The sequence below is a fragment of the Oncorhynchus masou genome, chromosome 29 (genome assembly GCF_036934945.1).
Source record: "Oncorhynchus masou masou isolate Uvic2021 chromosome 29, UVic_Omas_1.1, whole genome shotgun sequence".
NCBI lineage: Eukaryota > Metazoa > Chordata > Actinopteri > Salmoniformes > Salmonidae > Oncorhynchus > Oncorhynchus masou.
In genome coordinates this window covers 4,511,053-4,526,696 of record NC_088240.1, presented here as the reverse complement: position 1 = coordinate 4,526,696, position 15,644 = coordinate 4,511,053, and the positions used below count along the sequence as shown (strand labels likewise).

The 15,644-nt window shown below is 50.2% G+C and overlaps 1 protein-coding gene across 1 annotated transcript in view; it reads right to left on the bottom strand.

Moving 5' to 3' along the window:
• Positions 1 to 15,644, bottom strand: part of fhip1b (FHF complex subunit HOOK interacting protein 1B) — a 68,331-nt gene that overhangs the window by 24,193 nt on the left and 28,494 nt on the right. Inside the window, 4 exon segments of the mRNA XM_064943829.1 lie at positions 3,808 to 4,068; positions 9,362 to 9,592; positions 10,043 to 10,315; positions 10,317 to 10,463. Coding sequence (XP_064799901.1) covers positions 3,808 to 4,068; positions 9,362 to 9,592; positions 10,043 to 10,315; positions 10,317 to 10,463 — 912 coding nt within the window.

The following is a 15,644-nucleotide window of genomic DNA, read 5'->3' as shown; positions in this document are numbered from 1 at the left end:
TGCCCAAATGTATGACCATATTAGAGAGACATATTTCCCTCAGATTACACAGATCCACAAAGAATTTGAAAACAAATGCAATTTTGAAAAACTCCCATATCTACTGGGTGAAATTCCACAGTGTGACATCAGAGCAGCAAGATTTGTGACTTGTTGCCACGAGAAAAGGGCAACCAGTGAAGAACACGCACCATTGTAAATACAACCCATATCTATGCTTATTTATTTTATCTTGTGTCCTTTACCATTTGTACATTGTTAAAACACTGTGTGTGTGTATATATATATATATATATATGACATTTGTAATGTCTTTATTGTTTTGAAACTTCTGTATGTGTGATGTCAACTGTTAATTTTTATTGTTTATTTCACTTTATATATTATCTACCTCACTTGCTTTGGCAATGTTAACACATGTTTCCCATGCCAATTGAGTGTGTTTGGGAGAGAGGGAGAGAGAGAGAGACAAAGAGAGAGTGGGAGGGAGGGAGAGAGAGACAAAGAGAGAGTGGGAGAGAGGGAGAGAGAGAGAGAGACAAAGAGAGAGTGGGACAGAGGGAGACAAAGAGAGTGGGAGAGAGAGAGAGAGACAAAGAGAGAGAGACAAAGAGAGAGTGGGAGGGAGGGAGCGAGAGAGACAAAGAGAGAGTGGGAAAGAGGGAGAGAGAGAGTGGGAAAGAGGGAGAGAGAGAGAGAGACAAAGAGAGAGTGGGAGGGAGGGAGGGAGAGACAAAGAGAGAGTGGGAGGGAGGGAGGGAGAGACAAAGAGAGAGTGGGAGGGAGGGAGGGAGGGAGAGACAAAGAGAGAGTGGGAAAGAGGGAGAGAGAGAGTGGGAAAGAGGGAGAGAGAGAGAGAGACAAAGAGAGAGTGGGAGGGAGGGAGGGAGGGAGGGAGAGACAAAGAGAGAGTGGGAGGGAGGGAGGGAGGGAGAGACAAAGAGAGAGTGGGAGGGAGGGAGAGACAAAGAGAGAGTGGGAGGGAGGGAGGGAGGGAGGGAGAGACAAAGAGAGAGTGGGAGGGAGGGAGGGAGGGAGAGACAAAGAGAGAGTGGGAGGGAGGGAGGGAGGGAGAGACAAAGAGAGAGTGGGAGGGAGGGAGGGAGAGACAAAGAGAGAGTGGGAGAGAGGGAGAGAGAGAGAGACAAAGAGAGAGTGGGAGGGAGGGAGGGAGAGACAAAGAGAGAGAGGGAGGGAGGAGGGAGAGAGAGACAAAGAGAGAGTGGGAGGGAGGGAGGGAGAGACAAAGAGAGAGTGGGAGGGAGGGAGAGAGAGAGAGACAAAGAGAAAGTGGGAGGGAGGGAGAGAGAGAGAGACAAAGAGAAAGTGGGAGGGAGGGAGGGAGAGACAAAGAGAGAGTGGGAGGGAGGGAGACACAAAGAGAGAGTGGGAGGGAGGGAGAGAGAGAGACACAAAGAGAGAGTGGGGAGGGAGGGAGAGAGAGAGACACAAAAAAGAGAGAGTGGGAGGGAGGGAGGGAGGGAGAGACAAAGAGAGAGTGGGAGGGAGGGAGGGAGGGAGAGACAAAAGAGAGTGGGAGGGAGGGAGGGAGAGACAAAGAGAGAGTGGGAGGGGAGGGGAGAGAGAGAGACACAAAGAGAGAGTGGGAGGGAGGGAGAGACAAAAGAGAGTCGGAGAGGGAGGGAGGGAGGGAGAGACAAAGAGAGAGTGGGAGGGAGGGAGAGAGAGACAAAGAGAGAGTGGGAGGGAGGGAGAGAGAGAGTGGGAGGGAGGGAGGGAGGGAGAGACAAAGAGAGAGTGGGAGGGAGGGAGGGAGAGACAAAGAGAGAGTGGGAGGGAGGGAGGGAGAGAGTGGGAAAGAGGGAGAGAGAGAGAGAGAGACAAAGAGAGAGTGGGAGGGAGAGAGAGACAAAGAGAGTGGGAGGGAGGGGGAGAGAGAGAGTGGGAAAGAGGGAGAGAGAGAGAGACAAGAGAGTGGGAGGGAGAGAGAGACAAAGAGAGAGTGGGAGGGAGGGAGGGAGAGACAAGAGAGAGTGGGAGGGAGGGAGAGACAAAGAGAGAGTGGGAGGGAGGGAGGGAGGGAGGAGAGAGAGACAAAGAGAGAGTGGGGGGAGGGAGGGAGAGACAAGAGAGAGTGGGAGGGAGGGAGGGAGAGACAAAGAGAGAGTGGGAGGGAGGGAGGGAGAGACAAAGAGAGAGTGGGAGGGAGGGAGAGAGAGAGTGGGAGGGAGGGAGGGAGAGACAAAGAGAGAGTGGGAGGGAGGGAGGGAGAGACAAAGAGAGAGTGGGAGGGAGGGGAGAGAGAGTGGGAGGGAGGGAGGGAGAGACAAAGAGAGAGTGGGAGGGAGGGAGGGAGAGACAAAGAGAGTGGGAGGGAGGGAGAGACAAAGAGAGAGTGGGAGGGAGGGAGGGAGGGAGGGAGAGGGAGAGTGGGAGGGAGGGAGAGAGTGGGAGGGAGGGAGGGAGAGACAAAGAGAGTGGGAGGGAGGGAGGGAGGGACAAAGAGAGAGTGGGAGGGAGGGAGGGGGAGAGACAAAGAGAGAGTGGGAGGGAGGGAGGGAGAGACAAAGAGAGAGTGGGAGGGAGGGAGGGAGAGACAAAGAGAGAGTGGGAGGGAGGGAGGGAGAGACAAAGAGAGAGTGGGAGGGAGGGAGGGAGAGACAAGAGAGAGTGGGAGTGGGAGGGAGAGACAAAGAGAGAGTGGGAGGGAGGGAGGGAGAGACAAAGAGAGTGGGAGTGGGAGGGAGGGAGGGAGAGACAAAGAGAGAGTGGGAGGGAGGGAGAGACAAGAGAGAGTGGGAGGGAGGGAGAGGAGGGAGGGAGGGAGGGAGGGAGGGAGGGTGGGGAGGGAGAGACAAGTGGGAGGGTGGGGGGAGGGAGAGAGAGTGGGAGGGAGGAGGGAGAGACAAGAGAGAGTGGGAGGGAGGGAAGAGAGGGGAGGGAGGGAGGGAGGGAAGAGAGAGTGGGAAAGAGAGGGGAGTGGGAGGGAGGGAGGGAGAGACAAGAGAGAGTGGGAGGGAGGGAGGGAGGGAGAGACAAAGAGAGAGAGTGGGAGGGAGGGAGGGGAGGGAGGGAGGGAGGGAGGGAGGGAGGGAGGGAGGGAGAGACAAGAGAGAGTGGGAGGGGGAGGGAGGGAGGGATGGAGGGAGGGAGGGAGGGAGGGAGGGACAAGAGAGAGTGGGAGGGGAGGGAGGGAGGGAGAGACAAAGAGAGAGTGGGAGGGAGGGAGGGGGAGGGAGGGAGGGGAGGGAGGGAGGGAGGGAGGGAGGGAGGGAGGGAGGGAGGGAGGGAGGGAGGGGAGGGAGGGAGGGAGGGAGGGAGGGAGGGACAAAGAGGGGAGTGGGAGGGAGGGAGAGACAAAGAGAGAGTGGGAGGGAGGGAGGGGAGGGAGAGACAAAGAGAGGGTGGGAGGGAGGGAGGGAGGGAGGGAGGGAGGGAGGGAGGGGGAGGGAGGGGAGGGAGGGAGGGAGGGAGGGAGGGAGGGAGGGAGGGAGGGAGGGAGGGAGGGAGGGAGGGAGGAGAGGAGGGAGGAAGAGAGAGACAAAGAGAGAGTGGGAGGGAGAAATAAAGGATGGTCAATACATTAACATTTCAGTGTTTTATCAGATGCTCTTCTCCAAAGAGACTTAAAGTACTGAGTGCATACATTTTCATACTTTAAAATATACATTTTCTACATATTAAGATATAATTCTGATGAAGGTTGTTGGCAGAATGACATGTTTTAACAGCAACAGTATAATAAATGTTTTAAACATTTCTACCACTGAGGAGCAGACAAGCTACTACTTTTAATGATCACATAATTGCAATCAATCAATCGATCAGTGAAAGCGATGCTCAGGCTCGATGACCCCCCACCTTGTGTAGGGCGGGTCCCATGACAGGGACCAGGAAGCCGTTGTGAACATAGTCGACCAGCTGGCTGCGGACCAGGGGGTGAGCCACCTGGATGACAGCGTTACAGAACTCCAGAGAGTTCATGAAGAGCACCAGAGAGGACACGCCCATCCAGTCCTCCCTGCGCAGAGCGTGCCAGTCATCCCCCCGTACCTCTATCTTCCTCGGCAGGGAGGAGTAGAGAGCACTGAGGCCCGTGGCCAGCACCTGGAGAGGGTTGGCAGAGGAAGAGGAGAGGTAAAGGGGGGTTAGGACTGAATTAAAGACAATATTTGGATTGGATATTTGTCCAAGATGAGAAGGATTTAAGGCGTGTTGGCAGCACAGTATGAGAATTCTGGGAGAAAGATAAACAGGTTGAGATTTATGACCACCTGTCACTGATATAAAAATGCAAAAAAAGAAGGCCTTTAAACGATGAAGTCATATTGATGTATTTTTTACATATTGGCAAAGCCAGTCCACAAGGTGGAGCAGCGGCCCTCTTACATTCTTTGGGGAGAACAATGTGTAGCGTGAGCTAAACTCTGAGATAAACCCCCATCTACAGCCTGACCATTACCAATAAACCCCCATCTATAGCCTGACCATTACCAATAAACCCCCATCTACAGCCTGACATTACCAATAAACCCCCATCTACAGCCTGACCATTACCAATAAACCCCCATCTACAGCCTGACCATTACCAATAAACCCCCATCTACAGCCTGACCATTACCAATAAACCCCCATATATAGCCTGACAGTACCAATAAACCCCCATCTACAGCCTGACCATTACCAATAAACCCCCATCTACAGCCTGACCATTACCAATAAACCCCCATCTACAGCCTGACATTACCAATAAACCCCCATCTACAGCCTGACAGTACCAATAAACCCCCATCTACAGCCTGACCATTACCAATAAACCCCCATCTACAGCCTGATATTACCAATAAACCCCCATCTACAGCCTGACAGTACCAATAAACCCCCATCTACAGCCTGACCATTACCAATAAACCCCCATCTACAGCCTGACCATTACCAATAAACCCCCATCTACAGCCTGACCATTACCAATAAACCCCCATCTATAGCCTGACATTACCAATAAACCCCCATCTACAGCCTGACAGTACCAATCAACCCCCATCTACAGCCTGACATTACCAATCAACCCCCATCTACAGCCTGAAATTACCAATAAACCCCCATCTATAGCCTGACATTACCAATAAACCCCCATCTATAGCCTGACATTACCAATAAACCCCATCTACAGCCTGACATTACCAATAAACCCCCATCTACAGCCTGATATTACCAATAAACCCCCATCTACAGCCTGATATTACCAATAAACTCCCATCTATAGCCTGACATTACCAATAAACCCCCATCTACAGCCTGACATTACCAATAAACCCCCATCTACAGCCTGATATTACCAATAAACCCCCATCTATAGCCTGACAGTACCAACAAACCCCCATCTACAGCCTGACATTACCAATAAACCCCCATCTATAGCCTGACAGTACCAACAAACCCCCATCTACAGCCTGACAGTACCAATAAACCCCCATCTATAGCCTGACATTACCAATAAACACCCATCTATAGCCTGACCATTACCAATAAACCCCCATCTACAGCCTGACCATTACCAATAAACCCCCATCTATAGCCTGACAGTACCAATAAACCCCCATCTACAGCCTGACATTACCAATAAACCCCCATCTACAGCCTGACATTAACAATAAACCCCCATCTATAGCCTGACCATTACCAATAAACCCCCATCTACAGCCTGACCATTACCAATAAACCCCCATCTACAGCCTGACCATTACCAATAAACCCCCACCTACAGTCTGACCATTACCAATAAACCCCCATCTATAGCCTGACCATTACCAATAAACCCCCATCTATAGCCTGACATTACCAATAAACCCCCATCTACAGCCTGACCATTACCAATAAACCCCCATCTACAGCCTGACCATTACCAATAAACCCCCATCTATAGCCTGACATTACCAATAAACCCCCATCTATAGCCTGACATTACCAATAAACCCCCATCTACAGCCTGACATTACCAATAAACCCCCATCTACAGCCTGACATTACCAATAAACCCCCATCTATAGCCTGACATTACCAATAAACCCCCATCTACAGCCTGACATTACCAATAAACCCCCATCTACAGCCTGACAGTACCAATAAACCCCCATCTACAGCCTGACATTACCAATAAACCCCCATCTACAGCCTGACATTACCAATAAACCCCCATCTATAGCCTGACATTACCAATAAACCCCCATCTACAGCCTGACCATTACCAATAAACCCCCATCTATAGCCTGACATTAGCAATAAACCCCCATCTATAGCCTGACAGTACCAAAAAACCCCCATCTACAGCCTGACATTACCAATAAACCCCCATCTACAGCCTGACATTACCAACAAACCCCCATCTACAGTCTGACCATTACCAATAAACCCCCATCTACAGCCTGACCATTACCAATAAACCCCCATCTATAGCCTGACAGTACCAATAAACCCCATCTATAGCCTGACATTACCAATAAACCCCCATCTATAGCCTGACATTACCAATAAACCCCCATCTACAGCCTGACCATTACCAATAAACCCCCATCTACAGCCTGACCATTACCAATAAACCCCCATCTATAGCCTGACATTACCAATAAACCCCCATCTATAGCCTGACATTACCAATAAACCCCCATCTACAGCCTGACAGTACCAATAAACCCCCATCTATAGCCTGACCATTACCAATAAACCCCCATCTACAGCCTGATATTACCAATAAACCCCCATCTATAGCCTGACAGTACCAATAAACCCCCATCTACAGCCTGACCATTACCAATAAACCCCCATCTATAGCCTGACATTACCAATAAACCCCCATCTACAGCCTGACAGTACCAATAAACCCCCATCTACAGCCTGACCATTACCAATAAACCCCCATCTATAGCCTGACATTACCAATAAACCCCCATCTACAGCCTGACATTACCAATAAACCCCCATCTACAGCCTGACCATTACCAATAAACCCCCATCTACAGCCTGACAGTACCAATAAACCCCCATCTACAGCCTGACATTACCAATAAACCCCCATCTACAGCCTGACCATTACCAATAAACCCCCATCTATAGCCTGACATTACCAATAAACCCCCATCTATAGCCTGACCAATAAACCCCCATCTACAGCCTGACATTACCAATAAACCCCCATCTACAGCCTGACATTACCAATAAACCCCCATCTATAGCCTGACATTACCAATAAACCCCCATCTACAGTCTGACAACTCACATAAACCCCCATCAGTCTGACATTTATAAACCCCCCTAATAGACTGTAGCTAGTTCACAAACCCCCATCTACAGTCTGAAACTCACAGACAACTGTCGCTGCAGCAGGAGACCATGCAAACTGGCCTGTAGACTGTAGCTAGTTGACACTGCAGCAGGAGACTGGCCTGTAGACTGTAGCTAGTTGACACTGCAGCAGGAGACTGGTCTATAGACTGTAGCTAGTTAACACTGCAGCAGGAAACTGGTCTATAGACTGTAGCTAGTTGACACTGCAGCAGGAGACTGGTCTATAGACTGTAGCTAGTTGACACTGCAGCAGGAGACTGGTCTATAGACTGTAGCTAGTTGACACTGCAGCAGGAGACTGGCCTGTAGACTGTAGCTAGTTGACACTGCAGCAGGAGACTGGCCTGTAGCTAGCTAACCATTATTTTGTGGTGGTGGTGGTGGGGGGTGGAAGAGAGAGAGAGACAGACTGAGAGGGCGAGACAGAGCGAGAGAGCGAGAGAGACAGACAGACACAGGGACACAGAAAGAGAGAGACAGACAGAGAGCGAGAGAGCGAGAGAGCAAGAGAGAGACAGACAGAGGGCGAGACAGAGCGAGAGAGCAAGAGAGAGACAGACAGAGACACAGAGAGAGAGACTGCTACCGCACAGCAAGCAGTACCAGAGTGCCAAGTCTAGGACCAAAAGGCTCCTTACCATCTTCTACCCTCAAACCATAAGACTGCTAAACAATTAATCAAAATGGCCACCTGGACTGACTCGGGTTCAAAGGGCAAGATCCAACTGGTTCAGTAACTTCAGGTTCAACGGTACACATCAGAGTGACAGGACCAATATGAAATGTTGATAAGACGTTATCTATCAGCAAAGAGGGCTGGTTGAGGAGGAAGACGAGGAGGAGGAAGATCAACCACAGACTTCTCTTTCCTCTTATCTCACACACACAGTCATCATCATCACCGTGAGATCAGCATGTGTCTGTCAGTCAGCAGGTAACGTTTCAGATCCTCAGTGAGATTACAAAATCGGCCCACAAACACACAGACAAAGTTAGTGAGGCAATATTGAATGAATGCTGGGTTTAAAAACATGTAGAGTTTTGTCAGGGTGTTTGTTCTCGATCAGGGGTTTTCTTTAGAATCCAGGCAATCCACAACTCTACACCAGCTAATCTCATCGCCCCCCGAGGGAGCCGATTCGGAATGTTCTCCTCGAGCCAACTTGATTTTCTAAGCTTTTCTTCAAACCACAGGTGAAAGAACAGAATGAATGGTCAGTGAAAGAGGAATCATAACAGTCCATAACACCCACAACCCCTTGGTTCACGTCTTGAAAAACATGGGACTTTTGAATCTCTACCCGGCAAAGCCAGAAGAGGACTGGCCAGCCCTCAGACTCTAGTTCCTGTCTACCCGGTACAGCCAGAAGAGGACTGGCCAGCCCTCAGACCCTGGTTCCTGTCTACCCAGTACAGCCAGAAGAGGACTGGCCAGCCCTCAGACCCTGGTTCCTGTCTACCCAGTACAGCCAGTAGAGGACTGGCCACCCCTCAGAGCCTGGTTCCTGTCTACCCAGTACAGCCAGTAGAGGACTGGCCAGCCCTCAGACCCTGGTTCCTGTCTACCCAGTACAGACAGAAGAGGACTGGCCACCCCTCAGACTCTAGTTCCTGTCTACCCAGTACAGCCAGTAGAGGACTGGCCAGCCCTCAGAGCCTGGTTCCTCTCTACCCAGTACAGCCAGTAGAGGACTGGCCAGCCCTCAGAGCCTGGTTCCTCTCTACCCAGTACAGCCAGTAGAGGACTGGCCAACCCTCAGACCCTGGTTCCTGTCTACCCAGTACAGCCAGTAGAGGACTGGCCAGCCCTCAGAGCCTGGTTCCTCTCTACCCAGTACAGCCAGTAGAGGACTGGCCAGCCCTCAGAGCATGGCTCTTCTCTAGGTTTCTTCCTATGTTCCTGCCTTCTAGGGGAGTTTATCCAAGCCACTATGATTCTGCATTACTTTCTCTCTGGGGGGTTTTAGCCTGGGTGTCTGTAAAGCACTTTGTGACAACTGATGATGGAAAAAAGGTTTTTATAAAAATAGATTTGATGAATTGATCGATCACTCACTGGGCAGAAGTAGGAGTTCTCTGCGATGTAGCGTGCCACGCCCTGGTTGCTGGCGGAGGTTGCCATGACGAGGAGCAGGGCGTCTCGGGCCTGCTGTCCGATGGCTCCGTCACGGTGGATGAAGGGGACCAGCAGGGAGAAGATGAGCAGGTTGGTCGGACCGTGTTGGGCCGGGGCAGACCTAAACAACAGCTCCAACACCGCAGGGGCACGCGCCATGGACACACAGATCTGTTGATGAGAGCAGAATATCTTATTCAGTTCATGAAACATGAAAACAAGTTAAAACAACAATGTCCACCACCTAAGCACCTTTTCAAACCAAAAGAAACCTTTAGAACAATCCTACTAACAGTTAAGAGTACATTATATGGATAAGAAAAGGTTAAACAGCACAAAGCGATAGTTCATGCTATTTTTTTTCCCTAAATGCCTTCCGTGCCTCCATGATCCACACCGCTTTCAATCAATCAATCAATCAATAGTATTTTATAAATCCCTTTTTCCTCCAGCAGTCGTCACAAAGTGCTTTCCAGAATCGGTAAATACCGAATCGTTTCGAAACTAAACGTAGTGTTCCTGTATTGTATCAGAGCCCATGTAACTAGATAGGTATGGAATGGTGTTTGTACAGAGGAGATCCCTACTAGAGAGGATGCCGTGTTCCGCTGTTCCTCCCACCTGGTTGAGCAGCAGCACCAGGCTGTTCTCCAGAGCGGGAGGGCAGCCCAGCTGGGGCTCAGCACAGGCCCCCAGCAGACCCAGTAGAGGCTGCAGCACCGCCTTGTGTTGGAGCAAGGGTTGCCGAGACTGGCCTATCAGCATCTCCAACAGCTTGAGTAACGCCCCCTGGCTGTCGGGGTCCAATCCGCGACGCAGGTGCCACTGCACCACTCGCTCCAGGACGTTCTCTGTCACCATCAGACCCAGGATGGGTCCCACCGGGGACGTTCCCGGAAGTTAACGTCCCGGGGGGGCCCTCGCCCACTTCCCCCGGTCGCTCTTCAGCCAGGAGGCACAGCATCTGATCGGTGTGGTTCCGCACCGCGGTGAGGTCATCGCTACATCCCGACGGGTCCTGCTGCTCCAGCACCCAGGACAACTACAACAGGAGGAGAGAGAGGTGAGTGGGTTTTGCAGATGAATGTGGGGTCTTGAACACTGTTTTTTTTGTTCATCCTGAGTGTTGCCTAGATTTAAAATCATTAAATAATAACTGCGTTGTTCCGTCAATCATTTCAATTCTTAACGTTGTTCACATAGAAAGGAAGAAAGAGATAAAAAAAATAAAAAAATCGACAAAAACACATGTTATGATACACGAAGTGTGAGTGTGTGTGAGTGTGAGTGTGTGTGTGTGTGTGTGTGAGAGTGTGAGTGTGTGTGTGTCTGTTGCTGATTCCTAACAGCCAGAGAAAGACTGCAACATGACCATCGAACAAGCAGGAAGAATGTTTCTAGACTGAGAGGTCTGCTTGTGTCGGGTCGTGGTGTGTTGGGTCGTAGCGTGGTGTGTTGGGTCGTAGCGTGGTGTGTCGGGTCGTGTCAGGTCGTGGTGTGTCGGGTCAGGTCGTGGTGTGTCGGGTCAGGTCGTGGTGTGTCGGGTCAGGTCGTGGTGTGTCGGGTCAGGTCGTGGTGTGTCGGGTCGTGGTGTGTCGTGTCGTGGTGTGTCGTGTCGTGGTGTGTCGGGTCGTGGTGTGTCGTGTCGGGTCGTGGTGTGTCGGGTCGTGTCGTGGTGTGTCGGGTCGTGTCGGGTCGTGTCGTGGTGTGTCGGGTCGTGGTGTGTCGGTCGTGGTGTGTCGGGTCGTGGTGTGTCGTGTACTACCATATAGGCCCTGGTCTAAAGTAGTGCACTAACCCTATAGGCCATGGTCTAAAGTAGTGCACTAACCCTATAGGCCATGGTCTAAAGTAGTGCACTAACCCTATAGGCCCTGGTCTAAAGTAGTGCACTAACCCTATAGACCCTGGTCTAAAGTAGTGCACTAACCGTACAGGCCCTGGTCTAAAGTAGTGCACTAACCCTATAGGCCCTGGTCTAAAGTAGTGCACTAACCCTATAGGCCCTGGTCTAAAGTAGTGCACAGTGATTCCAGAACCCTGGCAGTAAAACACCCTGCTGTCTGCAGTGATTCCAGAACCCTGGCAGTAAAAGACCCTGCTGTCTGCTGCGATTCCAGAACCCTGGCAGTAAAAGACCCTGCTGTCTGCTGCGATTCCAGAACCCTGGCAGTAAAACACCCTGCTGTCTGCAGTGATTCCAGAACCCTGGCAGTAAAAGACCCTGCTCTCTGCAGTGATTCCACATTCATATGCTGCAGGCTAGGCCCAGAAAACCTCTCGAGATACACAGCAAATGCGACCGCAAACAAGACAACCCGGGAACACTCCACCAGAGACTCGTGGGGGAAACTTCCCTTTCCTGCAGTCCTAAGTCAGTGGAGACCTTGAGATGCTGCTTCTGCTGGTGATAAAATGGCCTCTCTTGGCATGATGTGATCGGCTCTTCAAGAAAAACTCAAAAAAAAAAAAAGGGGCAATCAAAAACCTACTGATGGGAGCTGACTATTCACAGGCTAGTCCATCCTTCTTCACAGCCAGGCACCCCCCCTATTGACTCACCCCCATGCACATGCTTTATTGACTCACCCCCCCCCCCCCATGCACCCACCCCTATTGACTCACACCCCCCCATGCACACGCTTTGAAGGCACACACATACCAGTATACAATGAGGCCGAAAGACATGGAAAGTGCCTCAACTCTCCATACACATAACAACCCCCCCCCGGATATGTCTATTTCTATAGATAAAGACATAGAAAGTGATTTTCTTACAGCTCCACATGTGTAATTCCAGGAATGAAAGTCTAGGTAGGCACAGCGAGACCAGAACTCCACCGAGCAACAACAACACATCAATGTCACATGAAACCGTATGTTTCTTTGTCGTGGCTAGTTGCCAGGGCCATTTGTGCTTCAGTCGAGAGGATGCAATGAATCAAGGAAAATGCCATTGAGATTCTCCCAAGGACAGAGGAAGCAAGTATTTGAACGCTATTGAAGCACTCATACAGTCATTGTCATGTTAAATCACTGTATTTAAAAAAAAAATTTTTTTTTTTTAAATACCTCGTTTATATCCGAGCCTCCATTGGCCCTTAAAATGCTTAGTCGGATAGTGTGGGCGTTTGGAAACACATTAAGATATTTACATACACAGCTCAGATTGGCTGATAGAATGGTCTTGAGCCCACCCCCTTACCCAGATGAACAGTAATTGGTCTATTATAAATCAGATTACATTGTGAGGTCATGAATTCCATCCCACCTGAACAGGATGCAATTCCGGGCATTTTATTCCCCAAACAGCACTTACACAACAAGGGAATTATCATTTTCACAATTTGTGTTAATATAAAGCGTTATTTATAATAACACAAATTAGTGTTTTGAAAAATATATATTTTTTTAAATATTACAGGAACATGAGCCGCCCCTTGAACATTTCAGACAGTGCAAGACTGACTGAGCTACCATAGTACCCATGTCCTGTCCAGACTGACTGAGCTACCATAATACCCATAGTACCCATGTCCTGTCCAGACTGACTGAGCTACCATAGTACCCAGAGTACCCATGTCCTGTCCAGACTGACTGAACTACCATAATACCCAGAGTACCCATGTCCTGTCCAGACTGACTGAGCTACCATAATACCCAGAGTACCCATGTCCTGTCCAGACTGACTGAGCTACCATAGTACCCAGAGTACCCATGCACTGTCCAGACTGACTGAGCCACCATAATACCCAGAGTACCCATGTCCTGTCCAGACTGACTGACTGAACTACCATAATACCCAGAGTACCCATGTCCTGTCCAGACTGACTGAGCTACCATAATACCCAGAGTACCCATGTCCTGTCCAGACTGACTGAGCTACCATAGTACCCAGAATACCCATGTCCTGTCCAGACTGACTGAGCTACCATAATACCCAGAATACCCATGTCCTGTCCAGACTGACTGAGCTACCATAATACCCAGAATACCCATGTCCTGTCCAGACTGACTGAGCCACCATAATACCCAGAATACCCATGTCCTGTCCAGACTGACTGAGCTACCATAATACCCAGAATACCCATGTCCTGTCCAGACTGACTGAGCTACCATAATACCCAGAATACCCATGTCCTGTCCAAACTGACTGAGCTACCATAATACCCAGAGTACCCATGTCCTGTCCAGACTGACTGAGCTACCATAGTACCCAGAATACCCATGTCCTGTCCAGACTGACTGAGCTACCATAATACCCAGAGTACCCATGTCCTGTCCAGACTGACTGAACTACCATAATACCCAGAGTACCCATGTCCTGTCCAGACTGACTGAGCTACCATAATACCCAGAATACCCATGTCCTGTCCAGACTGACTGAGCTACCATAATACCCAGAGTACCCATGTCCTGTCCAGACTGACTGAGCTACCATAATACCCAGAGTACCCATGTCCTGTCCAGACTGACTGACTGAACTACCATAATACCCAGAGTACCCATGTCCTGTCCAGACTGACTGACTGAGCTACCATAATACCCAGAATACCCATGTCCTGTCCAGACTGACTGAGCTACCATAATACCCAGAGTACCCATGTCCTGTCCAGACTGACTGAGCTACCATAATACCCAGAATACCCATGTCCTGTCCAGACTGACTGAGCCACCATAATACCCAGAGTACCCATGTCCTGTCCAGACTGACTGAGCTACCATAATACCCAGAATACCCATGTCCTGTCCAGACTGACTGAGCTACCATAATACCCAGAGTACCCATGTCCTGTCCAGACTGACTGAGCTACCATAATACCCAGAGTACCCATGTCCTGTCCAGACTGACTGAGCTACCATAATACCCAGAGTACCCATGTCCTGTCCAGACTGACTGACTGAACTACCATAATACCCTTGTCCTGTCCAGACTGACTGAGCTACCATAATACCCAGAGTACCCATGTCCTGTCCAGACTGACTGACTGAACTACCATAATACCCAGAGTACCCATGTCCTGTCCAGACTGACTGACTGAACTACCATAATACCCAGAGTACCCATGTCCTGTCCAGACTGACTGAACGACCATAGTACCCAGAGTACCCATGTCCTGTCCAGACTGACTGAGCCACCATAATACCCAGAATACCCATGTCCTGTCCAGACTGACTGAACTACCATAGTACCCAGAGTACCCATGTCCTGTCCAGACTGACTGAGCTACCATAGTACCCAGAGTACCCATGTCCTGTCCAGACTGACTGACTGAACTACCATAATACCCAGAGTACCCATGTCCTGTCCAGACTGACTGAGCCACCATAATACCCAGAGTACCCATGTCCTGTCCAGACTGACTGAGCCACCATAATACCCAGAGTACCCATGTCCTGTCCAGACTGACTGAGCTACCATAATACCCAGAGTACCCATGTCCTGTCCAGACTGACTGAGCTACCATAATACCCAGAGTACCCATGTCCTGTCCAGACTGACTGAGCTACCAGAGTACCCAGAGTACCCATGTCCTGTCCAGACTGACTGAGCTACCATAATACCCAGAGTACCCATGTCCTGTCCAGACTGACTGAACTACCAGAGTACCCATGTCCTGTCCAGACTGACTGAGCTACCATAATACCCAGAGTACCCATGTCCTGTCCAGACTGACTGAGCTACCATAATACCCAGAGTACCCATGTCCTGTCCAGACTGACTGAGCTACCATAATACCCAGAGTACCCATGTCCTGTCCAGACTGACTGAGCTACCATAATACCCAGAGTACCCATGTCCTGTCCAGACTGACTGAGCCACCATAATACCCAGAGTACCCATGTCCTGTCCAGACTGACTGAGCTACCATAATACCCAGAGTACCCATGTCCTGTCCAGACTGACTGAGCTACCATAATACCCAGAGTACCCATGTCCTGTCCAGACTGACTGAACTACCATAATACCCAGAGTACCCATGTCCTGTCCAGACTGACTGAGCCACCATAATACCCAGAGTACCCATGTCCTGTCCAGACTGACTGAGCTACCATAATACCCAGAATACCCATGTCCTGTCCAGACTGACTGAGCTACCATAATACCCAGAGTACCCATGTCCTGTCCAGACTGACTGAGCCACCATAATACCCAGAATACCCATGTCCTGTCCAGACTGACTGAACTACCATAATACCCAGAGTACCCATGTCCTGTCCA